The 26,687-nt window shown below is 42.4% G+C and overlaps 1 protein-coding gene across 3 annotated transcripts in view; it reads left to right on the top strand.

The window, feature by feature from the left end:
• The window catches only part of Cep192 (centrosomal protein 192), a 103,047-nt gene that overhangs the window by 71,511 nt on the left and 4,849 nt on the right, over nucleotides 1–26,687 (top strand). For all 3 annotated transcript variants that reach the window (XM_046462706.1, XM_046462708.1, XM_046462707.1), the window contains exons 30-45: nucleotides 434–524; nucleotides 676–852; nucleotides 3,644–3,904; nucleotides 4,161–4,276; nucleotides 5,609–5,718; nucleotides 8,283–8,433; nucleotides 12,422–12,600; nucleotides 13,159–13,282; nucleotides 14,768–14,873; nucleotides 15,286–15,493; nucleotides 17,557–17,636; nucleotides 18,425–18,520; nucleotides 21,344–21,463; nucleotides 22,119–22,240; nucleotides 24,319–24,445; nucleotides 24,744–24,802. In XM_046462706.1, coding sequence (XP_046318662.1) covers nucleotides 434–524; nucleotides 676–852; nucleotides 3,644–3,904; nucleotides 4,161–4,276; nucleotides 5,609–5,718; nucleotides 8,283–8,433; nucleotides 12,422–12,600; nucleotides 13,159–13,282; nucleotides 14,768–14,873; nucleotides 15,286–15,493; nucleotides 17,557–17,636; nucleotides 18,425–18,520; nucleotides 21,344–21,463; nucleotides 22,119–22,240; nucleotides 24,319–24,445; nucleotides 24,744–24,802 — 2,127 coding nt within the window. The remainder of the gene's footprint in view (nucleotides 1–433; nucleotides 525–675; nucleotides 853–3,643; nucleotides 3,905–4,160; nucleotides 4,277–5,608; nucleotides 5,719–8,282; nucleotides 8,434–12,421; nucleotides 12,601–13,158; nucleotides 13,283–14,767; nucleotides 14,874–15,285; nucleotides 15,494–17,556; nucleotides 17,637–18,424; nucleotides 18,521–21,343; nucleotides 21,464–22,118; nucleotides 22,241–24,318; nucleotides 24,446–24,743; nucleotides 24,803–26,687) is intronic.

Consider the following 26,687-nt stretch of genomic DNA (forward strand, 5'->3'; position numbering starts at 1 on the left):
CAGCCAGTTGTTATCACATGTTTGTTTTCCTTGCAGTGGAACTTTTTAAAAGCAGGATGAATTCAGCACACTGCTAGGAGCACTTGTTTGCCTGAAAGCTAAATTGAGCCAGATATTCCCCTTAGCTGTGGCATTGACTTAATGATTGAATTTCTTCAGTGATGTTCATTAATTTTTTTATAAGGCAGACAATATGACAGAGAATAAGGCCCGCCGAGGAGCTGTAATTGGAGAGAGATTAAGCCAAAAAGCTCGTCTGCTAAGGTGACCCCCACGCCTTCTGTTTTTAGAAGCGAGGGCCCAAGACTGTGAGGATGACACTGGCCTGCTAAGATGGTGTATGCCACCAGCCCAGGTCTGCAAATGCCACGGTTGGTTTTGACTGGCTTTATTTTTGATAGTTGTAGCATTTGAAACATGTAATTGTTTCCAGACTTCAGAAGCTGGCATTGAGAAGTAACTCCACATCCATGGCCCAGCACTTGCGGCTGCTTATCAAAGGACAGGACCAGGACTGCTTTCAGGTCTGTAGAATGCATGGCCTTTGTTTTGCCCCATGTTTTGTCTCCATCCAGACAGTCACATATGCAGGCAGGTTTTTTACATTTTGTATTAGTAGTGTGTTTTGTTTGTGCTATTATTTTGTTTTATGCAGTGATTATTTTTAAATTATAGCTTCAGAACACTTTTGGCTTAGAAGAGCGATTGACCAGTAACTGTGAGATCAGAATGCAGCCAAAAGAAGACATTGTAATCTCAGTATTATTTGCACCTACTCGGTTATCTTGTATGTTGGCTAAACTGGAAATCAAACAGCTTGGAAATCAATCACAACCAGGCATTAAGTTCATGGTAAGATAACTCCATTGCTTCTTTCCTCACAGGCAGTTTTTGACAAGTTATAACTACTGGTTGGCAAGTTATATCATCCATCTTTTACAAGCAAGTTAGGGACAATTGTCAAGTTATAAAAGCAACCAATTAAGTATTTGTTTTTTTTTTTTTTTTTAAAGAATTTTAATATTTATTTTTTAGATATCAGCGGACACAACATCTTTGTATATGGTGCTGAGGATCGAACCCGGGCCACACGCATGCCATGCAAGCGCACTACCGCTTGAGCCACATCCCAGCCCAAGTATTTGTATTTTCTAACGTTTTTAGGTGTCATTTCAGTTTGAGGATTTTGAAATGATTCTGACTTTTTAGGAACACATTTTTTGGTAAATTCAGGTAGAGCTTTGTTTAAGATACTGACTTTCCAAGTAAATTTTTATCTTTTCAATTGGGCAAAAATACTAAAAAAAGTTTTTAAAAAGATAAAAGATTTTTATCTTTTCAATTGGCAGTCTGTCTGGTCTGCTGTAACCAAATGGGTAAATTTATAAACATTTATATTTGATCGAGGTGCCAGCAGATTCATTGTCTTCAGAGGGTTGCCGTCTGCTTCAGACATGGTGCCTTCATGTTGGGTCTTCACATGATGAAAGGAGCAAAGGCACTCCCTTCGTATTTGTTTTATTTATTTATTTTTCTTGTGGTACTAGGGGTGGATCCTAGGGCCTGGTGCATGCGAGGCGAGTTCTCCACCACTGAGCTATATCTCTATCCTGCCCTCATCCGCTTTTTAATGAGGGCACTATTCCCATTTTCAAGGACAGGGCCCTCACGTAATTCAGACTTCTGAAAGGACCTCACCTCTTAACACTATCATTTGGAGATTAAGTTTCAACATTCAAATTTGGGGGGACACTGACCTTCAGACCATAGCAAATATCTGTTGATAGAATTGCTAGACTCTTTTGTAAATATAGAGATACAAGGACAAGTTTTTATATTTTGCCTATTCCCAGCATAATTTTTAAAAGCGATTTGAGGCTGTTTACATAACTACATTCAGAGCAACTAGAGATAAAAGGAATAAATTATTGAGGAAAGAAAATAAGAGCCTAATAGTCAGTGCAACTTGAGCTGCATGCTATTGCACACCTTCACACCACACAGTCACCTGGCAGTGGGGCTGGGACCACCAGCCGCAGAGGGCATGTGATGATTAGAGGATTGGCCAGGATAGCTTTGTTTGACTCTGGCATTGACTTCTTCTGTGTGGAGCCAGTTGATTGGCCCCACCGTGGGCAGAATTGTTTAAAGACCTAAGAGGTTGTTTTTAAACGTGGCATCCGTAAATGTGACAAAACACTATGTACCTGAGTGCATAGCTCTCTAATAATTTGGTTTCATGTAAAGATAAAATTTGGTTAGTGGAGAAGACCAAATGGGCTGTGTTTTAAGGTTATCCTGATTATTTTTTGAATAGTGTTCAGGTTTACTAGCCAATGTTTGAGGTTCTTAGTAAAGAAGATTCCCTAGAGAACTAATAACTGGTGATTTAGGGTAGAACTATTTGATTTGACAGTCACCAAGCCCATGTTTGGGTTTGACGTACTCTTAAAGAAACCAGGGTCCTTGTGGGGTTTCTACTGAAGTCATTGACCACCTCATCTTTTTATAGAGGTGGGCTGAGTACGGCTCCCCAGGGGCTTTATTTCACAGGAGCATCAAGACCACGAACCGGGTGTGTTTTTCTTCACTCTTAGTAGAGTGGTGGATGACACTTCACTGACACTTCTCCCCTGGACAAGGGAATCCAGGGAGCCATCCCTGTCTGTCACTTAGACTCACCGTGAGTCAGTCCCTTCACTTTCTCTGACATGCAGCAACTTGCCATCCCAGTTTTTTTTGCAGAATTATTTAGTAGTTGAAAGAATTATGCAATAATACTCACATACCCTACCACTTAGATTGTAAAATCATATTTCACTATATTTCTCTTTCCCGTATTTAACCATCTATCAGTTCATCTTTTTTTTTGGTTACCGGGGATTGAACTTGGGGGCACTCGACCTCTGAGCCACATCCCCAGCCCTGTTACTATGTAGCTATCAGTTACTTTTTTAATTATTAGAGAGCTATGCACTCAGGTACATAGTGTTTTGTACATAGTATTTTGTATTTTAATTAGGCGCAGGATCTCACTGAGTTGCTTAGGGCCTCGCTGTTACTGAGGCTAGCTTTGAATTTGCAATCCTCCTGTCTCAGCCTCTCAAGCCACTGGGATTACAGGCATCCGTCACCACACCCGGCTGTTGCAGTTCATCTTTTTTATGCATTTCAGGGTAAATTACAAATATCAGTATGTTGAACCCTAAAAACTTCTTAAGCAAGCATGTCTACTCTAATGCTTGGATCATTCCTCTGTCATCTAGGCTTGGCTTTTGTAACAGTGAAATGATTATTTTCAACATACTAAAGGGCATGTAATTTTGCAACTCTTTATTTTTCCTTTATGATAAGGTTTTTAGGGGCTGGGTTGTGGCTCAATGGTAGAGAGCTTTCCTGGCACATGTGAAGCACTGGGTTTAATCGTCAGCACCACATAAAATAAAGGTATTGTGTCTGTCTACAACTAAAAAATATTTAATAAAAAAACCAGATGAGGGCTTTATATAATGCTGGACTGGAAGTGGGATAACTTCTAGCCCAAGTATGCAGAGACACATGAAATCATTCTGTATCATCTTCTGACTATAATTAAATCTGCTTTCTTACATAAAAATAATTTTGTATGTGTATATTCTTTTAGATACCTTTGTCTGGATATGGAGGAACAAGTAATCTTATTTTGGAAGGTGTTAAAAAATTAACTGATAGCTACATGGTAACAGTGAATGACTTAATACCTGGCAAAGAAAGTAAAGTTGTTGTTTCTGTCCGAAACACCGGCTCTCGAGCAGCTTTTGTCAAGGCAATAGGTTTTAAGGATTCTCAGAAAAAAGTTTTGCTGGATCCCAAAGTATTGAAGATTTTTCCAGATAAATTTGTGCTCAAGGAAAGAACACAGGAAGTAAGTACAAAAGTCTCTGCCCTAAAAAATTCAACTCATTTGTAGATTAATAATGCTGTATTTTATGGTCAAAAGCTAAAATAGTATTTGGAAGTAATGTAGGAGTTGAAGTGCTAGTCCAGTCTTCTTGGAAGTGCCACACGTATGCAGTTGTGCCTGTGTTGGACGTTTAGGCTCCTAAGACTGTTTATCCAGAGTGAACTGACTTACTCAAGAAAAATACTTAATATTCACTTCTGATTTTTCTTGGCATTAGGATGTTACTATAATATATAATCCGCCAGACAGAAAGAATGACTGTAAAACTGCAACAGAACTGTCAACTATATACTTCTTTGGTGGAGATGAAATTTCCAGACAGCAGTATCGAAGGTAGATTGCTTCCTTTAGACAATGTTGGGAATTTTTCAGTGGAAATAATGAAGGTGTAAATGTTTTGATATTTGGGATTATTAACATACTTCACTGTGTACTAGTGAACTGGCAAGTGACAATAGATCAGTGTCAGGAGAGATTTTAAGAACCACTGAGATTATATTGCATAAACATACCAATTTGAAATATTTCTGGGAATTCTGTGAATTATTAGAAAGAATTATATTTTAGAAGTGTGTAAGATATCTGAACTTCAAGCTGCTTAAAGCATGTACTTTTGTAGAATTTGATATATCTAAATATGATTTACTATGCTGAACTTCTGACAAATTTTAAGATTTTGATCTAGGTCTAGGTGTGATTTAAACATAAGTTACATCCTTAGGTGTTAAATTCCGGAATATTTTATATAAAATTCCGTTTCTTAGCCTGGAGGACCTGATTATGGGACATGTGGCGCTCATGACACTCATCTCTTAGTAGAAGTCATTGGCTGCAGTATGGCATGCAGTGAATACGCAGGTTTCCTTCCAGCCCTTTGTACTCTGCTTTGTTTTCTTCTCAAGATAATTTGGGAAACAGTTTAATTTTTAATTTGTTCGGGCTCATTGGAATGTTTGATAACAAGTAGTTAGTGGTGACTTGCTACAGGATGCTGGAACAGGCCACATGTGAAAAGCTCACCTTGGAAACTTGGCTCTATTTATTATTGTAGAAGTAGAACCTGACTTTTAGAGAAGTCAGATTGCCAAGTTTTCTGGATTTTTAAAATTTCTGTCCAGTGGGATATAGAAGTTGGTGTATTGTTTCAAACCTTTCTTTGCCAAAAATTTACAGCAGTGAGATTTCCTTATGAACATTTGGGAGTATTATAAAATAATTTACAGTTGAGTTTTCACTTCAGAGATCTCTAGAAGAGCCTAGAATAGGTATACTTATATGGTAATTTAAGTATTTTCCTCTAATGTCTTATCAGTTTTTCCATGTTCTTTTTCCCCCCATGTTCTTTTTTTGAGACAGATTTCTGACAAATTATCGTTATCACAAATAATGAAAATGTAAGACCTGAAAAGAATCTAATTTTACTATTCTTTTTATTCTTACATTAGAGAGTTCTTGTTTTGGTATAAATATTTAATGGAAGCTAGTGATTTTACTACCATATGTACTGTACAAAACAGATTTTTCTTTTAAAAGTACTTGTGTTAGGAATTAAAATATGAGATCTCTAAACTAATGTGATGTGCTGTTAGTAGGTCTTGCCAATGCATAAATGAAGAGACTATTTTAATACATCAAATCATTTTGAATAAAACTCTTCCCTGGCAGAGCCCTGTTGGATAACCCAGGGGTTGTAAGACAGATCCTTCCAGAACACAGCGTGCTGCACAGCGTGAATTTTGCTGAAGTGTTCCGAGATGAGATGCTAGACAATGAAGGTAAGCGTCTCAGTGTGTCTTCAGTCTCTTGGTCACTTCATGATGTCATCTGCATCATGATGTGGCCGAAGAAGGAAGATGTTAATTGGATGTGTTATCAGGCTGAACTTGAGCCACAGCTGTGCTACCATGACTTGGAACAAATGGTGTCACTGAGTGAGACTCAGTTCTCATCTGTCAAGTGGGAAGAGTGGCATCTAGCTTCTCATCCATGGAGAGTTGTTCTGAGGATCGTGGAAGAGCTTTGCCTCATCAGTGTTCTGGGTGTTAGTAATATGTCCCCACACATGTTCTGTGGGTAGGCTTGTAAAAAGGGCAGAGCCATTGGTAAGCCCAGGTTATCTCATGTCATAAGTGTGAACTTATGGTCATGTTGAGGGCTCTGGGCTCCTGTGCCTACTGTAAGATTTATGAAGGATTTGATGGTAGCAAAACATTCAAAACAGGCATGGTAACTGACTGTAATCTAAGTGATGGGCCCTATTTGAGAAAAACAGTTAAAATGTTTAATAATGTCTGCTCTCATACAAAATAAATGTACCAAGATGTGCAAATGGTGTAAAAATATATGTACATATTTCCAACATAGTACTATTTATAAAAGAAGTAAGACTAGGCATTTAGGTTTAATTTTGCAGTTTTAAGTGGTATGAATATATAAATGACAGAAAACTCTTCATCTATTTAGGGAAGCATTATTTTAAAATTTTGTGTAATATGATCTCATTTTGACAAAAATTATATGTAAATATTCATGCAAATAAAATTGCAGGAGTTTGCTCTCCAAACTGAATATTAGGTGGTTTTTGTTGTGGTAGGATTTCAGATGATAGCTTTTGCCCTTTATTTCCTAGTTTTTTAATGATGGAATTATTTCTGAAATATAGGACAGCAAAGGAAAAGGACATTTGTACCTCTAAACAGGTAATATAGAATAAGCTGATCTTTTCCATAAATTAGGAGTCTAGGTCATCTGCTCCAGGGGATGGCAGGCATGGATTAGACAAAAGTGATACACAGATTTATAATGGACATGTATATCCTCAGTGTGCCAAGGAGCAGGGCATGGAGAACAAACCTTGGTGGTGGAAGCTAAGGCAGGGCCATCTCTGTCAGTTCTGCCCTTCTTCTCTTCTCTAGGAAGGGTCCAAGTCAGAGTGGACCTGAGCTGTGCTTTGGCAAGGGAGCACAGACTCTAGTGACACTGCAGCGTGTTGAGCACCGAGGTCACAGGCAGGTAGCAAGGGCTTACACAAGCAGGATGGACACTTGCCTTTCAGGGTGTGGACAGCAGGATGTGTCCTGACCACAGGGCCAAGAATTGAAGCTTGCTAGAGCATGTTTAAGAATGCGGGAGAACACCAGGAGCGGCCTTCCATTGAGAATGAGGTGACCGAGGTGCTGATGGGGAGGGGCAGGCCTGGACAGGGAGCTGCCCGTTCCACACTTCAAGAGGAGTGTGCTTTCAGGGTTGTCCAGGGACCCAGCCAAGCACTGCAGCAGCCCATCCAAGGTAGGGGAGAGCTGGGACTTTGGCCAGGTCTTCGGGACATCAGGTCTTTGGGACATCAACTCTCAATACAGTGGTATGTTTATTGTCCACATGAATAAAGGTAGTAATCCCACATTTTCATGTTGGTGAGTGCCACACACTGCCTGTGAGGACGCTGCAGTTGCACTTTTTTGATTACTTTAAATGACATTTGCTTGTACATATTACAAGTATTGATGATAGTGATCTCACGTTTATAAACTGATTTATAGCAAATATTCTCATGATAGATTTAAATTTTTATAATCAAATACCTTGGCTAATGTATTTTTAAATTTATAGTCACTATTTTTAATTTCCCATTTAAAATATATAATTTATAATGATTACCATATTTTGCATAAAATATAAGTACATTTTATAAAATTTAATGTATATGAAAATTCAGCTGACCTAATCTAGAGGTGTTTTGTCTGAGTAGTATTTTATTGATCTGCAAATTTTTACTTAAACTGGGCGTGTTTTGTGTTTCTGGGTGCTCTGGTTGGCTGTCTGTGTGACCTTCACTTACATATTGTGCATTCTTAGCCCCTTTGTACTTCAGATTCCTCGTTTTTGAAGAAGACATAATACCTACCTCAAAGAATTGTTCTGAAACTTTAGTTAATATAAAGGGGCTAGAATGATGCCTGGCCCACAGTAAGTTTTATATAAATGTTGTTGTCATGTTCAAAAACATTTTTTGTTGAGAGGATCACAATACCACCTGAGAGAGGTTGTTACTTCATATTATAATAGAGGAAACTAAAGCTCAGAGAGGTTAGTAACTTGCCAAAGGTCACAGAGCTAATGAGAAGCAAGGGTAGTAAATGTTCAACTCAGAGCCAGAGCCGTCAACCACTGATGCTGAACTGCCTGTAATTTCATGCCAGCCTGTTGAATTAAAATCAGAATGTCACCTATCCCAACCTAGGAAAATAACATTCTATGGCTATTAGCATATAAACTTATGTATTTTGTGTTGTATTTATGTAATGATTGATGTATTTCAAAATACTGTTTTCTTTTTCAGTGTATGATCTTCCTCAATGGCCTATTGATATTCATCTCTTTTATGGAAACATGCGAAAAATTACCCTTTCAGTAATTGGAGAATTCAGAGATTCTGTCTCCTGCCATGAGTTTCTTCAGCCACCTTCTAAAGCTACCTTGGAATCTAAAAGGTAAAACAAATGTAACTCCGACCAGATTTGAGGATTGGTTTATAGTAGAACTGATGTTTTTCCCCTATACTTCTTTCAAAATGTTTATTTCACCTTTATTTTTTAGTTTAAGTTAAACATCATTTCAGACTTACAGGAAAGTTTAGAAATAGTACAGAGAACTCAAACCCTGTCCCCAGTACCCCTCATTTGCAATTTACTGTATTCAGCAAACTTAGCCACTGAGGCACATCCTCAGCCCTTTCTTATTTATTTATTTATTTTAAATTTTGTGGTACTGGAAGTGAACCAGGGTCTTGTGCACGTGAGCACTCTACCAACTGAGCTCTGTCCCCAGTCCCTCACTAAACTGCTCAGGGCCTCAGCCTCCTGAGTCGCTGGGATCCTGAGTGTGTGCCACCCTCCCTCGCTGCCTTGTCATCTTGATTTGAATAGATCTTTTTCCTGAATCACTAAGTGTGAGCTGTAGGCACGGTGTGACAGTAAGCCCTGAAGTTGCGAAACCACTCTCTGTGTAGTCATGGTAAACTCCACAGAATCAGAACATGTCATGCTAATACAGTGGTATCATTTAAGGATCCCATACACATTTCCCAGTTGTTAGAATAATATTCTCTATATTTAAATCAAACCACAAAGCAAAAAACTTCCTTTTTTTCCTTCCTCTGTGGTTCAAAGTTGAATCTGAGCTCACATGCCTCTGTACTGTCTCTCAGTATAGAAAGAGTTCTCCGTCCTTCCTCACCTTTCTCAAGTGAGCTAGCAGGGTGGGGTTACCAAATCAGATCTGTGGATTCAAAAGACATTCGGCTTTACTAATAATTTTAGGCAAAGCCTGGGGAAGTCTGGAGCTGCCTATGGCACTTTCTAGATACTTTTTACAGCATTCATTTACCTGTGCTCTGGTTCAAGTTTTACATAAGTTTTCCAGGTTGGGCCTGTGGTCTTTGGATGACACGAATGGTAGTTGTTCAAGGCTGAAAGTTCTGTTTTATACTTTGATAATTATGTAACGTGATAGTTCTTCACAGGACTGTATCCATAAACCTGTAAGTTTCAGGTTTCCTTATCACAACACAGTTCTGGAGAGATCAGGTCTATCCTGTTAAGAGCCTTCCATAGATGAGCTGGGAGATCTGTCATTGGCAGGATTTCCAGATTTGTCCAAGTCACCTTTCATTTCTCTGAGTTTTTGCTGGTGACATGGAGAAAACAGGCTCCAAGCTAGCTGCTGATAACTCACCCTTGTCCTGCAGCGACTTTGAGATTGAGGCAGCCTCCAGACCTTACAGATTCAGGTCTCATGCTTGGCAGAACACCCGGGAAGTGCTGCTACTCTTTTTTTGGTGCGTTTTCTCAGGTGGTGCACAGTTCTGGTCTGTCCTGCTGCTCACAATATTTATCATGTAGTTGGAAATAGTGTCTCACACACCAGCTTTCTCATGCAGCTATACTCAGGAGATACTAAATTGTCTTGTTGCTTAACATATTCTTCATATCCATCAATAGTAGCTGCCTGAGTCACACTGTTACACTTACAGTCACCAAGGGGTGATATTTAGAATTCTGTTGTTCTCCACTTATTAGCTGGCTTTGCATTCTGAGGAAGAGGTTTCGTGTCTTTTATTCACTTACATTAGGATGGACTCAGGGGTTCCATGTTGTTCTTCACTGTCCTTGCATTTTGTATCCGCCTCCCTGATCCCTTCCGTCTCTTTTTGGCTCCACACATGTTTTAGGCTCACCCCCCACTCCTCCACCAGCCCTAGGGCAGCTAATTCTCCTGGGGGGCATAGCTTCTTTCAGCAGAGACTGGCACGGGGAGCCAGGAGGTTGGCTAGCGCTCACTCCTGTGGTGTCACTGCCCTAGTCCGCACAGTGGGCAGAGCTCGTGTGTGAATCAACACACAGGTCCACCACAGCGACGCTGTTTCTGTTTGTAAATATGTTGAAGCCATGAGTTTTGCCAGACCCTCTAATTCTGCTCTCGCCACAGTGCTCTTTTCCTGAATTGGACCCTTTTTCTCCAGTACCAGGGATCCTGTCCCTGTTATCCCTAGCATGTTTACCTTTTCCCTCCATCCCCTGCTGTTCACTCCTCTTTCTGGCACAAGGGCCGTCTTCCTGAGCCCAGTGCTGCCAGTGAGTCCTGGCTGAGCCCCCTTGAGGGCTAGTGCTCCAGGGCCCTCCCACCTACCTTGCACCCTGGCCACCAGCCTGCTCTCTTTCCTGTTCTTTTAGTGCTGAACTTCATTCAGAGACATTCACGGAAAGACTTAAAGGTAATAGTTATATACGTTAAAAATCACCTTGAAACTCTTTATTTTATGAGGAACTAATGCTTAATTAGCAAAAAAGTCAAGAATGTTAAATGTTGTTATGGTTTAAATATTGCATCTGACTTGTGGCCAGTGCTGCATTGTTTTCTGGAGCTATAGAGGTCTGTTCTATTTGTTTTTTGTCACACCGGGGATTGAACCCAAGGGTGCTCTACCACTGAGCTACATGCCAGGCGCTTTTTTTGAGACAGAGTCTCACTAAGTTTTCCAGGCTGGCCTTAAACTTGCCATCCTCCTGCCCTCAGCTTCCAGAGTTTCAGGGATTACAGGCTAGAGCCAGTGCCTAGCTAGAAGTCTGATTTGAAAAGCAGGGGAGGGAGGGCCTGCTTAAGAGGTAGAGACAGGGGTTCCTTTCTTTGCCGTGTGTTGACTTGAAGTAAACAAGGCTCTGCCACATGATGGATGAATTTGGGCACTGCATAAAGTTTAATTACATCATGTGCTTTGGTGATTACAAAATTCATTTGAACTAAATGTATTTAAAAATCTAAGGTTTATTAGAAAACACCTAATAGAAAGTCTTTCTAAGTTATATTAGCATTTTGTCCTCTAACATTTTTCCAAGAAGACTCCTGCTTGTGTATGTATGTGTGTGTGTACGAGAGAGAGAGAAGTGCGGCTTATTGTTAGCTTTATTGCCTATAATCTGTAAGACTCAACTTCATTGTGCCTTTGCAAATAGGATGTATCTTAAAAAACTGATCAGACTTTTCCATACATATAGCTTTATGTAAAAGATTACAGTCCAACGCTATTTTTGTTATTATTGAAATGCTATAGAACAACCAGGCGCAGTGGCACACACCTGTAATCCCAGCAGCTTGGGAGGCTGGGATGTGGCTCAGTGGTTAAGCACCCTGGGTTCAGTCCCCAGTACCAGAAAGAAAAGAAATGCCATAGAACTCAAGAGCACAGGATAAGCACAATGAATATAATTCTGAGCCACCTGAACAGACAATTTGATAAGTCTTTAGTGTAAATGTAGAAAATATGAAGGAGAAAACAGCACACACATGCCGCAGTCATGAGTATACTGCCCCAGACACTGCCCTTGACACTGCCCTTGCCAGGCCCAGGCCCCCATAGGCATTTCCTCTGTCCAGGACATGTACCTCCTGCCTCTTGTGGCCACTCACCCTGTGCAGTTACCCAGACATCAAGAGTCTGGTTTTCCCTCAAGTCCCAATGTTGAGTCATTTCCTAGTGAATCTTCTAAGGGACTTCACATGCAGAAGTCAGCCAGAAAAAAGATTAGAAGTCACTGAATTTTCTAATTATAGCGTATTTACTGTTTGACTTACACTGTACTTGACTTTTTATACTGTTTTTCTTTTTCTCTCAGTTTTTTTTTCTTTTGTAATGTTTTTCTTTTCCTTTTGCGAAAAGTGCTGGATGTTGAACCCAGAGCCTTGGGCGTGCTGGGCAAGCTCTCTGAACTGTATCCCCAAGCTGTATGCTACTTTTAAGTGTCTAAAATATGGCGGATTTTTATTCACTGAAAAACCCATGACATATAATGTCCTTTTAGATTTGTCTTAATGTTTTTAGAGTTATGAAGAATTAATATAAGATATATGAAACAAACTGTCTTTTCATAATTTTTTCCCTCTTTCTCTGATTTTTTTTAATTAAAAATTTTTGTTTTCTAGTGAATTGGGAACTTCTGGAAAACACAGTGGCCATGTCTCTTTGGATGTTTTACCAGTTAGAGGTCCTCAGGGTTCTCCTTTTCTCTCACAAACTAGCCACCCACCTCAAGATAACTCGGCCTCTGAAGAGACTTGGACTGTCCAGCCAGAGCACTTGATTCTGATAGCACCTTCTTCTTGTGAGTAGTGAGGCAACAGCATGTCAGCAGTGGGTTTGGGAATTGAGAGCTGCACCCCAGCACCCAGGGCTCAGCTGGGGTACACACGGCTTCGTGCACTCTGGACTGATGGCCTATCCAGGACCAGCTTCTGCCACTGAGACCTGACTCAGACGTGACTTGGGTGTGGTCCTCACCCTGAGACGGTGCTCAGCAGAGCCACAGTGCACCCCACGAGCTCACCGGCACTTGGCCTGTCCTTCCTGTGACACTGACATAATTTGTAGTAGGAACATACTAGGTACATGCACATGTGCCAGAGTGCACACCAGCCGGGAGCAGCCTTCATGTCTGTTTTTCTCTTAATGTTGTTTAGTGTTGCCAGTTAGTTTTAAGGTTTATCAGATAGACTTATTTTAACAGGGGTTTGAAATTTTTATGAGTGAGTGGTTGAGAAGAGCAAAATAAGCTGCTCTACTAGTTTATTTATTTAGGATTCACTTTTATTACTGACATGTCTTTTTTTTTTTTTTAATCTAGTTCAGTAGATAACACATGGCATTTATCTCTTGATAACAGATGGCATGGCAAAAACTGGATGTTTCCAGATTGCAAATCATTCTGTCAGATTGCTGAAATTTGAGCTGTACTGGCCAGCACATTGCCTGACAGTCACACCACAGCATGGGTTTATCGCCCCTGAGTAAGTATATCCTTGTGCTCTTCAGGTGCTATCATGGGTCAGATAATAGATTACTTAAATTTGTTCAGGGGCTGGGGGTGTGGCTCAGTGGTAAAGTACTTTACCTACCATGTATGATGGTAGGTTCTGTCCCTAACACTGCAAACACTGTGACAGTTTGTACTATGCTGACTACAGAGTGCAGCAGGCTCTGTGGGGCATCCGGGGGTTCAAGAGATCACATACACATCAGGGCTGGTGGCCTGACGTGGCAGACAGGCGTGTTTGAGGTGGAACAGTGACCCTGGGATGGAAGGTTGAAGAACGTTCTAATGCAGCACTCCACCTCCAGAATCCCCTGGCAGTGATAAACCAGGGCACTGGATGAGGGATAGAGGGATCTTAAAACCAGATGGTCTGCCTTTTACCTCCTTGGTTTGGATTATATATTCTGTTTGTTTATGAAGGACTGTTTATACTCAGAGCTTCCTGACTTATAGGATAGCTAAGCCATAACCCAGCTGATCATTTTCTACACAGAATCGTGTGAGAAGTCTTTCAGGGTAGGCAGTTCATGCACAGTTCCCCCTGTATGAAGCTAATTACCAATAGTGGGTAAAGCTGCAACTCTGCAGCTTTTCAGGGACTTTACCTGGACTAGCCCAGAGCTTTCCCATCTGGAAGTTGCTTCACACTTGAGATTAGCAGATCTGCAGAACGAATGGAGTTTACTTACTTTTGCCCAAGTGATGAATGTACTTTTTAGAGTTTACCTGGCGGAGACTGAACAAAGGCAGGGACAGGAACACTTCAGAGAAACATTGCAGGGACCTGAGCAGTCAGCTCCGCATGCACTTGGGGTTTCCTAAGCACCGTGTGCAGCAGGCCCTTTCCAACTAGTGCTTGAGAACACCTTCTTCACAATTCACTTTCTCCACGGCCTTGTATATATAACCAATTGCAGTGGAAAATAACCTCACTCTACCATTTTTGACATGTGTAACTAATAATTTCTTTTAGTCATACATCTGATCATGTGATTTACGTTTAAACTCCTTTTTGGCACTCGTGGGTATTAAAGAATTTTGTGCTCAGGAAAGATCAGTAAGTGGGTGACAAAGAAACCGATTTCCCACTTCACGTCTCCTCTCCCTCATCTCCTCAAACCCTTTCTTCCAGTCTGCTCTCCAGCTGTTGTCTTCTTATCTAGAGGCCCAGAGCATTTGTAGAGTGAGACCTTCTGTTCTAATCGCTTTTGAGATGGTGTTTCTCTGGCATGGTTGTTTTCACCTGCACCTTGCCCATGCCTGGTGGGTTTTGTAATTCACCTGTTAGCCTTTGAGCTGCGCATGGGAATGTGGGGAGCTGACTTCATTCTCTGCTGTCTCCCAGACACAGGAAATAGTCGGTCGCTGGTAGAACAGTATTTGTGACTCTTATCAGTCTGCTATGGAAGTACAGGATATTCATGGTTTTTATTGTGAAATTCTTTTTTTTTTTTTTAAGGAGTAAACTACAAATTCTTGTGAGTCCTAATTCCTCCTTATCCACAAAGCAGACAATGTTCCCATGGAGTGGTTTGATCTATATACACTGTGACAGTGGACAGAAGGTACTTGTAAAGTGTTTTTCTGAACAACATTTATTTTGTCACTTCAGTTTCATAATCCATATTAACCCTTACATTTCAGAAGTCATGTGAAGGTGTTCTTCCAGCCCAGTGAGGTTTATTTAGCTAGAGCACTTAGTACAGAATTTGCCTTTAGTGATCTGAGCGATTCTCTTAGGGGTTGAGAGTGAGGCCTAAAAGCCATTGCTAATTTGCAAAATTTTCCTTAAAAAAAAAAAAAAAAAAAAGGTGGTTGGGGAGATAGACTCAAAGTTGAGGTCTGAATAAACTTTAATTTCTAAGTCAGCATTTCATTCTTTTGGCATTTCTTTTCTCTACCATAAATTTAGAATCAGAATTGTCTCTTTTATGATGGGTTTATTTGTCTCTTATTCTTTTATTCGGCTCATTTCAGAAAACTGTGAAAGTTCAAATTCGAGAAGATTTGACTCAAAGAGAACTCTTACCTCACTCGGCCTCTGGTCTATCTGGAGTTCTTACCCCAGCACCTGAGCCTTCCTTTCGTCATTTGGTGAAACCATTGACAAAGCCACCTTCCACGAAAATTGAAATAAGAAGCAAAACTGTTACTTTTCCCACAACAGAACCTGGTAAAACTTCAGGTATGTATCACGGTATTAGGTGGGTCAAATGTCTATGGCTATCGAGTCTTTATGTTCAATTGTTTTTTAGTTAAATTAATTCGTTTTTGTGATGCTGGGCATTGAATCCTGGGCCTCGCATAGGGAGACAGCCACTGTACCACTGAGCTGTGCCCCCAGCCCCTAATGCTCTCTTCTAAGTTAACCTTTGCATAGTGATGAGTGTAAATTTCTCCCCGGCTTCAGGAGAAAATCCAGTGTCACTGACAGTCATTTCAGTGGTGGGCTGGATTTGGAAATGTAATCTTGAAGTATGAAATCTAGGCACTCAGTAACTCTGTGGATTCCAAGAATCTTAGATTTTATTTGATGATGAACCATTCCTCTCCAACTCTCACCAGAATTGATGAATGAGTAGATAGAGAAGGAAAGTGGGCACAGCCGGGTTCACACACCACCTGTACAATAGCCATATAACCATGTTGTCGAGGATACCCCTCAGATATCCTGAGGTCATTTCTCCTTTACCTCTGTCTCTCCTCCTTTCTAATGGAAAGGAATGGTGGCTAGGACACAGAATGGCCCTCCCTGGGCCCCTGGCTTCTGGCCTCTTACTGGTTTTTTCTGTCCTTCTGCCTCAGTTTCCTTCTTCCTTGGGCCTCTCCTGGACCTTGCTCTTCACCCCTGATTGCTCACCTTGCTTGCAGACAGTGTCAAGCCTGACTCTTGGCTGACTGTTGGTCACCACCCTCTCCAGCTCACTCACTCTGGGATTGCAGCAGTTCTCTGACCTTGCTGAGGCCTCCAGCCTGAAACCCTGCAGCCTTGGCACTCCCCACCACCCTGCTCAGATCCCCTCCTCCTAGGCCCCTAGGATCCTATGCTCTGCCATCATGGCCACTGTCTCACATCCTTCCTTAACTGTCTTGTGTGCCTCTCCTTCTACATTCTGACCCAGGTTCAATCCGCCTGTCTTGTATTCCATGTCCCTAGCACGGAACAGTCCTAGACAAAACGGTATAGCCATTGCTGACAGATTCATGGTCAAATGCCCCTTTATCCGGAGGCTTTGGACCCAACCTCCCAGCTGCGTGTGTCTCTTCTCCCTCATAGGTCTGTCTCATCTGCACTTTCTCTCTCTTTTCCAGCTCTCAGTGGTGCCCCACACAGGAATCGGGAAGCTGTTAAATGAGAATGGAAGGCTTCTGTTTCTCTCATAAACAGGGCCTCTGCTTGGAGTCTCACCACCTGTTCTTGCCTGCTCAGGGACTTTCTCCATGCCTCCTGGGTCATGAGTGCCTCTATTTCCATCAGCCCCAAGGTCACCTGTGCCACCACAGTCAAGGAGGTGCCTCCTGGGCTGCCACCTCTCCCTGCAGCTGCCTGCTTTCCACGTCCCTCCTGCTCTCAGGTTGTGCTGCCTGCCTTCCCTTCCTCAGGCCCAGAGCTGCTGAAACTGCTCCAGCTGTGGAGGTCACTGTAGAGCCCCATTTCCCTTTGAGTTTCAGCCTCTCCTTCCTCCTTAGAACACCTCTCATAGCCTCTTGGATGCTGATGCTCCAGGTTTTCCAGCCTCACTTGCTCTTTGTTAGATTTCTTTGTGAACTTCAGCCTCAACTTCCAAAGCTTGACATGTCTGGATCCTGGACCTGCCATACCCCTCTCTCTCTGTGTTCTTCTGAGCAGTTTCCTGTCATCCCTAACTCTGTGCTCAGGTGAGCTCCCTGAGGTACCTGCCTAGCACTGGCTCAGCTCCTGCACCTGAGCATCTTTCAGGTGTGTCAGAGTAACATGCCCACGACAGGCCTTCTCCTGTCCCAGTCTCTCCATGTCAGTGGGTGGCACTGCTGTCTTTCCATTTCACTGTCATCTTGTTCTCTTGCTGTAGCCGTTCAGCATCTTTGTCTTAGGCTTAAAATAGGATCAATAAGTATCTGACCACTTGAGTTTTTTAAGAAAATTCTGAAGCTCCTGTTGGACTACAAAGGGCTCCCTCCTTGTAGCAAGGTCACGAGGCCTGTCACAGAGGGCTACTCATCACTGGACTCTCTCAGAGTGAGTTGTGGTATGTCTGTTCCTTTTAGAGAACTGCCTGGAGCTCGAGAATCATGGCCCTGCAGACGCGAGGTGGCACTTGTCGTCTTTTGCTCCACCATATGTCAAGGTCAGTCATGATGATCTCGAATGCACCCGTCTCGCTGCCTTAGTTCTGTATGGGGTGTTGGAGCACGAGCTGATGCTGCAGTTGTTTGTCCCACCAGTTCATTTACTTGATTTTCCTAGTAGATGGGATGATACATATCTTTTTAACTGACAGGTTAAAATAATTTGTGTAAAAATATGTGCTAGCTCCATTTAATTGTGTCTCTGAGTCCTGATTTTTATCTGAAATGATTTCAGGGTCATCTTATCAGGCACTGTAGTGTGCTCACTGGCTTCCTCTCCACGCTGATGTGGCTGTGGTGCAGGAGGGGGCACTGCCTGAAATGAGCAGGCTTGTCATCTGTGTTGTTACAACACTGGAGCCTCTCTGCCTTGGATTTTTCATGAAAATTAGTTTTGAGCCATAAACTAAAAACAATAAAATGTGTGCAAAAGATAGTTTTCACACCTAATACAGAGATGTGACGAACTGGTATTGTTTGGGATGTTGAGGTGTAGGTCCTGGCCTTTGAGGGAAGGCAGTCACTTGACACTGTAAACAGAATCATGAAGGACACTGGGGCCAAAGAGGTTCTAGAGATTGCCACGCATGGCCTCCGTGTGGTGAGGACAGCCATCATGATGGGCCCAGCCATGGGACGCACCGTTTTCTGGGAGTGCTTTGCGCCCTCCTCATCTGCTGTGACCTGGGCTGCTCTGTCCTTGATAACCGTAAAGGTAATTGTGTCTCTGAAGTGATCCATTCATTCCTTCAATTTTTGCTTAATTGTTTAAATTACCACTTTGCAGGGAGTTGATGAAAGTGGAGATGTTTTTAGAGCTACCTATGCAGCATTCATATGTTCTCCTATTTCTGGGATTCTGAAAAGCAGTGGAATCCAGAAGGTGAGTTGGGAGTTATTTTATAGCTAGTTGGCAGGTCAGGCTGCTCCTTTGATCTAGCCACATGTTTCTTTCCCTTGTCCCAGCCCTGGCCTCAGGGAAAGGGGCCTCCTCGCTGCAGTCAGCACCTTCCACTGCTACAGCAGGAAGTCTCGCTGTGAGGGAATTGGCAGCTAAACGAGCACCCTGCTCAGGGTAAGGGCCTCAGCTGCCAGCGCTTCCAGTGCATGTCACTGCCTACATGACAGTTGTGCCTACCAGCCAGAGCCAGGGAAACCTGCTGCTGCTCAGGAAGAGCTCTGTGTTCGTGGCTCAGTCCCCAGTGTGTCTTCCAGCTGCTGTGAATCTCTGTGGTCTTCATTCATCTCTGGACCTGATTCAGCCCCTTCAGATGTCCCCCATGGTGCTCGACAGCCCCTGGGATTCAGCAGTGCTCTTCTTCATCCCAAGGGCTGAAGTCCATTTAGACCATGGGAGGATGGGGAGTGGCTGCTGATGGTGTAGGACTTCGTTTTGGATTGTTGGAAATATCTTAAGACTGGTTCATGGTTCACAGTTGTCTAAATGCACTGAAAACCACTGACTGCCTTTGGCCTGGGTAACCTGTGCGGTGTTCTGTGTTCTTCCACAGTCAGTTGCTGCTATAAAGGGACACAAGGGAGGCATAAGAAAATCAAGGTTTATTGTTCTCACTGGTCTCAGAGGTTACTCATGCCGAGCTGGAAGGAGGAGCGGTCAGCAAGTTGTTCAGATGGCAGAAAACGGGAACCAGGGGTAGCTCATACCACAGCTGCTCGTGAGATTCCCATAGGAAAACAAGGCAGCGCAAGTGAGCAGGTTGGGATTGGCTAGCTTGATAAATTTTGGCCAAGTGTCAGCTGATTGACAGAGAGAAGCCCTGCTTCCCAGGATGGGTTCTCTGTGAGTGAGTTTGCATGTCTAAGGCATGCCCCTGCCCAGGCCCTGGCTGTCTCTAAGGACTGGGCAGCCCAGCCAAAGAAGGTGTTTAACATGCAAGACATTGTATGCTTGGGAGTGTTTATATAAATATATAAATAAAGTATGGTATGTGAATTGTGTCTCAGGAAAGCTGTAGGAAAGAGAAGGTGTGGGCTAGATTGTGTCCCTAGAGTTTATCCCTTTCATAAAATACGTAACAGCAACATAAGCTCTGTGAGGGCCTTGATTTTTGTTGTTTGGCATGTCAAACAACAAAAATCAAGGGTTGAACTAATTATTTATCACTTTGCAGGTAGTTGGTAAATGTGTCAGATGGCTTCTAGTCCTCCTCACTTAATTTGTATTAAGGAAATTAGCAAAACACATTATTCGGAGTCCATTTAGGAAAGTATTACCCTATAGCACAATCACTGATGTATATAATAGTGACCCAGCAGGGGGGAAAGGTAGTTACAACCTTGTTCTTTTTTTTTTTTTTTTAATTTTAATATTTATTTTTTTTTAGTATTTGGCGGACACAACATCTTTGTTTGTATGTGGTGCTGAGGATCGAACCCGGGCCGCACGCATGCCGGGCAAGCGCGCTACCGCTTGAGCCACATCCCCAGCCCCACAACCTTGTTCTTAAAGTAGCAGACACAATTTTTTTTTTTTTTTAAACATTGGTTGTGTGATATGAGGATAGTAAGCATCAGAGTTCTTAGTGTTACCTAATATTACAGGCAGTGTTATCCGTCTTTTTCTTTCCTCTTTGTGTTGGGTGTCTGACAGGTGTGATTGTGGTTAGGAGTCTCCTTGGCGTTTCTGCCCTTGCTTCCTCATCATAGTCTGGGCCCTCTTTAGAGTTTAGTCCCCTCCTTGGGCTGCCATCACCTGACAGGCCTACCTATCCTCCTATCTGTCAGAAGCCTTCACCTCCAGCTGCTTGGAGGTTTCTTGTGTTCTTCAGGGGTAGAAATGAGGTCACTTACGTATTTCACATTTAGGTTCAAACACAGATTCTGACTCATTGTTAGTTGAACTGGTGATCAATATTATCAACACTGAAATCTTTGATAAAGCTGAAGCTCTTAACACTGGTAAATGGCATAAAATACCATTTCAAAAATATTCATAACTTCTTTTCAGGATGTGGTGGCGCACACCTGTAATCCCCTTGATTTGGGAGGCAGAGGCAGGAGGATTGAAGTTCAAGGCCAGCCTCAGCAGTTATTAAAACCCTGTCTCAAAAAAAAAAAAAAAAAAAAGCTGAGAATGTAGCTCAGTGGTATAGCACCCCTGGGTTCAATCCCCAGGACCGTGTGTGTGTGTGTGTGTGTGTGTTCACAGCCTTCTCATTGAGCTTTTCACAGGTTGTACACATGCAGGTTTGTGTGTGACCTTGAACGATGTCATCAGGACAGCTGGCTCTGCTGGTGCTCTGATCACTGAGTCCCAGCTCTTCCCTTGTTCTTCCTGGTAGCCTCCAACCCTACCTCTGCAGCTTTGTCCTTGTGCATTATGGCCAGCAGAGGGGGACATAAGCATGTTGGTCAAAAGCCAGATTGTTTTTCTGGTAGGACTCCCCCCCCCCCCCAACCCCGGTCTTTTGCTTGAATGCTCTAGTACTTTGAAACTTTTTCTCCAAAATGTATACTGTGAATTTTGAGGAATGTGTTGTATAAAGCCTTAAACAAAAGTACCTGGTATAGATACTGAGCCCAGTGGAAATAAAACTGTTCAAATTCTCTTTGAATTATTAAGCAAACTAACCATTGCAAAAGCATTTGTTCCTTTAGTTTTTAATACCAAAATTTTGTATTGCTAATCTAACTGCATGTGTGTGGTGTTCAGGGTATGAACATTTCTTCTGGGTGTGTCTTATAGGTCTCCATCACATTTTTGCCCAGAGATAGAGGGGATTATGCCCAGTTTTGGGATGTTGAGTGTCATCCTGTTAAAGAGCCTCACAAAAAGCACACGTTGAGAGTCCAGTTCTCAGGACAAGTGAGTATTAAACTGCAGTTAGCCAGATTGTTTGTGTATTAAAGTGAAACCTGTGTGAAAAACTTCTGAAGATGGAGAATATTTTTCTGATATTATTTCATTCTCACTAATTCTTTTTTTTTTTTTTTTTTTTTTTGGTGCTAGGGATTGAACTCAGGGGCACTTGACCACTGAGCCATATCCCCAGCCCTGTTTTGTATTTTATTTAGAGACAGGGTCTCACTGAGTTGCTTAGGGTCTCGCTAAATTGCTGAGACTGGCTTTGAACTCACGATCCTCCTGCCTCAGGCTCCCTAGCTGCTGGGATTACAGGCGTGTGCCACCATACCCTGCTCAGTTTCACTAATTTTTAAATTTTCTTTTGTGTATTAATTGATACGTTTGACGTCAGGGTTTGGCTCGCTTGTTCATAAACTTCATAAAACTAGTGTTTGACTTCATTATATGATGCTATCTGTGAGTATGTGTGCATACACATAAAAAGGAAAGAAGAAAGGGAGACTAGACAAAGTAGGTAATAGGACTAGTAGTTCAGAAGTTTTTAAAATCATAAGTCTTTAAAAAGTTTAAAGGAAATGATAGAATTACAAAATGTTAATGTATATTTTCTAGAGTGTTCATTTCTCCTTCCCACCTTGTGATTTTTTTCATACAGAGTGTCAGAGCTGAAAACAAGCCTGAAAATGCACACCCTTCCACAGACACCCTCATTAAAGTGGATAATGCACTCACTCCTCGAAGACGTGCTGTGTCAGAGACCTCTGGTGTCCTGCCCAGGTGTGTTGGTGGTCATCTTGGGGGGGTCAGTAGTCAGTAAGAGGCTTGCTGTGGTCAGTAAGAGGCTCAGTGACTTCACCCGTGTTTCCACATGGGCCTCTACCATGCCAGTCAAGGTACGAAACAGAGTGTGCCTCTCACCTCAGAAGGTTCTTTTTTGTTTTTGTTTTTGGGTCCTAGGGTTGGAACCTAGGGCCTCATGACATGCTAGGTAGGTGCTCTGCCCCTGAGTTACACCCCAGCCTAGCCTCACCCTAAAAAAAAGTCCTCAGTGTGTCCTTTTGTGGTCCAGATTTGTTCTGCTCCAGTTTCTATCATCATGGATTAGTTTTGTTTGAATGTCATGTACACACACACTCTTCATGTCTTTTTCCATCAGAAAGTTTTCTGAGATTCATTCATGCTATCGAATATATCTATAGTTTTTTAATTGTTTAGTATTCCTTTATATGATCACATCACGATTTATTCATTTTCCTGTTGACGCTTAGGTGTCTCATAATTTGGACCTATAATGAATCAAGATATATTAACATTATTATATGGAATTTTTGTGGATATATGTTTTTATTTGGAGTAAGCGTAATGTGATTTTACTCAGAATTGGTGAGTCACTGCTTAGTGTGTATTTAAGTTTAAAATAAATTGCCCCGTTTTCCCACAGTGACTGCCATTTTACACCCCCACAAGTAGCATATGCAAGTATATTCTTAAAAACTTTAAAATGTATACAACTTTAATAATGATATTAAAAAATCCTACCTAATGAAATTTTTCTATTCATCCTAATTAATAATTAAGCTTAATTTAGTTTTGGAATAAGGTGCTTAAAAGAAAAAATATGTTAAGCAACTGCTAAATTTACTATAAATTTGGTCACTTATTTTCTAATAGGAGCAATAATATATTTGGGGAGAAATTAGAAACCTTAACAAGAGCACACTGTGCTCCCAGCACACTGCTGACTTCCACCTGTCTCCCTCCACCTGCTGAGGGCTTGCTGTTTGGTGGGCTGAGAGGGGGGGACTCAGAGGGACTCCCCTAGTCCCACCTCCGGGGACTCCTCCTGCAGGAGGAGCCACAGCACATTTGATTGCAAACCATGGAGAGGACCGGAGAGAAGTAAATGGGAAGCATGGCCGAAGTTGCTTGTCTGTGGTAGCTGGAAAGAGCTTCCTTGAAAAGGGACACTTAAGCAGAGGAGGATGGGTGGACATGGCCCAGGTGAAAGGGGCAGGCGGGTTCCCCTTGGTCTCTGGGTTCCCCTGTGTAGAGACCAGTGGAGATTGTGGGCTCTGAGCCCATGTGGGAAGGGAGAGGCACGACAGGAGGCTCGATGTGTGTGTTGTGCAGACCGTGACAGGCCTTGTGCGAGCGGGAGCAGGGCCGCTTCTCTGGAGAGCTGCCGGGAGCCGTGGAGTGACATGGTCTTCTGTGTTTATAGAGCTTCCTCTGCCATAGTGTAGGCTGAGTCATAGCAAGCCTAGGCATGCACACGAGCCTACCGCTATATCTGTGTCCAGGAGGGAGGTGGTGTTGAGGGGGTGCGAAAACTCTGAAGGAAGACCATGAGACCTCCATGGTGTAGACCCAAGGATGTGAGAGGGAAGAGGATGTTGGGATGGCTGCCAGAACCAGCCCTAGGACAGAAACTGTTGGAGGACCAGGTCTGAGTAGAGATCATGGTTTTAGTCTTGTGTTGCAGGACCTGGGATGTTTTGGAGGTGTCCAGAGGGAGGGAGGGTGTCACGACTGCAGATAGGGGATGCTGCCAGAGGCTGCCCGAGCCTCCATACAAGTCAGCGTGTTGAGGAGCTCCCTGCAGCATGGGACTGCCTGGAGGGAGGGTCACTTGACCCTTGGGGAAGGGCTGCAGAGAGGTGAGCCAGGTTTACTAGGAGGGGAGGAAGGCAGCGCCCCAAGAGTGTCACCTAACGGCACTATTGTGAGAGCCCCCCTGTAGACATCACTCATGTAGATCAGGTAGGTGCCATTATAAGGCAGCACCACAAAGTTTGATAAAGAGTTTGTTACTATAGGTTTCACATAGTTACCTTTCAAACTTGTTTCCAAAACAGGCTAGTGGACTTGAATCACCGAGGAGTCTATGCCCCAGAAGATGTGTACACATTTCTGCCAACCAAAGTTGGAGAATCAAGGACACTAAAAGTCAATTTGCGAAATAATTCTTTCATTACACATGCAGTAAGTTGGGAGATTCCAGTGGGTTTGGGAAAAGATAGATTCAGCTATTGGATAAACATCTTCCTGGTGATTAAAAGTACTCTAGAGAGTACATTTAGGTTTTAATTAGTTAATTTCCTAAATGCCCTATACTGTATTGGAAAAAAAAAAAAAGTCATTGAAATTATGATCCTGTATTTAAAAATCAAAATTTTGTTTTAATAATGTATCTTCAGTTAAAGCAATATGGAGTATGTTTGATATATGCTCAAGTGCCTAATTTGCATAACTTCATGAAATATTTCCTGTTGAATTCCAGCTGAAGTTTTTGACTCTCCAGGAGCCTTTCTACATCAAACATTCCAAATACTCTTTGAGGTGAGTTTGTCAGAAATCTTAATGTTCTCTGTGGTGCAGGACTTGTGTCTGGGGAGTAGGGTACGAAAGAGCCTCCTCTGTACTAGCCCCTGTTGTCAATACCAGTAGCACAGAGCTTTCAGCCCATGCATCTGCACAAGTAGCAAAAGGGAAGGTACCTGCAAGGGCATGTGTCAGGGTGCTCTGCACTTGGCACGTGGCAGCCTGGCAGTATTGGGCCAGCATGTGATTTCTCTCACTGAGGATTTCGCCACTTCATCAATATCTTAATGATCTCATGCTTAACTTTTAGAATTCATGCTTCAAATGATGTTTTCACTGGTGGTATACTGAGAACTAAAGACTTAAATTTTCATTAATTAGGACAAAACTTTTCCTGGTTAATTGGTAAAGCTTTTTATTGTATTTTTCACTTATCATTCTTCAAATACTTTGTATTATTCTTACATCAGGGCCCTACTTCTTGTCTTCCCTCCCCTGACCTCTGAAATAAATGGGCTTATTGAGTTATTATAAATGTTAGTCAGAAAAAGGACCAAGTCCTAGTACAAGTTTTCATAAATCCCCAGCAGTAAGGCTAGATAGCAGCTGGAAAATGTCTACCAACTCTAGAGCCTAGAGTATTTTTATAAGCTCTGGAGGAAGGAAAGCTTTGCTTACATTGAACCACGTAGGCTGTAGATAAGAGAGGCAGGATTCAGAAAGTGGGCAGAGCTCTGGGATAGAAGGGTGGTCCAAAGGAGGAGTAATTGCTTCTTCTGGGTGGCTTGGGGTGAAAGTCGGGGAAGCCCATGTATGAACACCGCACGTGGCCCTGCTGGTGACGAGGGTAGCCAAGGCTGCAGTGTGTATTGGGGAGTGGCAACACTCTCCTGTTGGTTGGTCTGCAGCCTTTAACAGATTAACTTCCCTCAGCTCTTCCCACACAGCCTTATTTCTTATCATTCTTGCTGATTCTCTTTTTCTATTTGTACATTTAAGTTGAAATCTCAAACAGGGGTATCACTATTTTCTAGAATTTAACAGTAGGGTTCCATTGGGCTTAGTACTAAAGAATCTCTCATTTTAGTGTTAGGGAGCTATTCCAGAAACATGACCTGTGCTGTGAAAGTACAAAACAATTCTGCAAGCATTTCAGGACTCCCTTTGACCAGCAGTGCTCTCTGAGAGAGGCTGGACAGATGGCTTGGTTGAGGACTCTTCTCTGTGCTGCTTCCCTCTGTTCTCGCTGTCCTCTCTTCAGCGCCCTTCCATGCTCTGTTCTGTCAGACATTGCTATCTACCTGTGGGCTGAACACTTCCTTTCCCTCCTGGGAGACTGCCATAAAGGCAAAAACTTTAGATATCATTTCTGCAAACTCAGCAGTCAGTGCATGTAGAAAATTATCATGTGTTTAATCTCTCTAAGCCTCAGTTTCTTTATTTGCAAAATGGGGATGATGCTGCTTCTGGCAGCAAGGAATTGGGAGAGGAGGGGGGCGGGGGGGGATAATAGTGTCAGAGCGTGTGGACTTAGCAGATGTTAGTGTCCTCCTGCTCCTCATCAGGTCTCTGTAGGTGCCTCTATTTATTCCAGGATTGATTTGTTTGTTGTGCAGTACTAAGGGTTGAACTAGGGGTAGCTTCACCACTAAGCCACATCCCTCTCTAGTGTTATTTTTCATTTTGAGATAGAGTCTTGCTAAATTTTCAAAGCTGGCCTCAAACTTATGATCTTCCTGCCTCAGCCTCTTGAATTACAGGTGTATGCCAACATGCTCAGCTTCTTATTTTTGAAAAATGACTTTAACAACAACAAGAAAAAAGCTTCTAAAAATAAGTTCCATTTTCAAAAAAAAGTCCTCTTGAAGAGCTTAGTATCAACCTTTTTAAAAACAGTATTCAC

The sequence above is a fragment of the Marmota monax genome, unplaced genomic scaffold (assembly GCF_021218885.2).
Source record: "Marmota monax isolate L192 unplaced genomic scaffold, Marmota_monax_Labrador192_F-V1.1 WCK01_AAM20220418_F8-fsc00180, whole genome shotgun sequence".
NCBI classification, from domain to species: Eukaryota; Metazoa; Chordata; class Mammalia; order Rodentia; family Sciuridae; genus Marmota; species Marmota monax.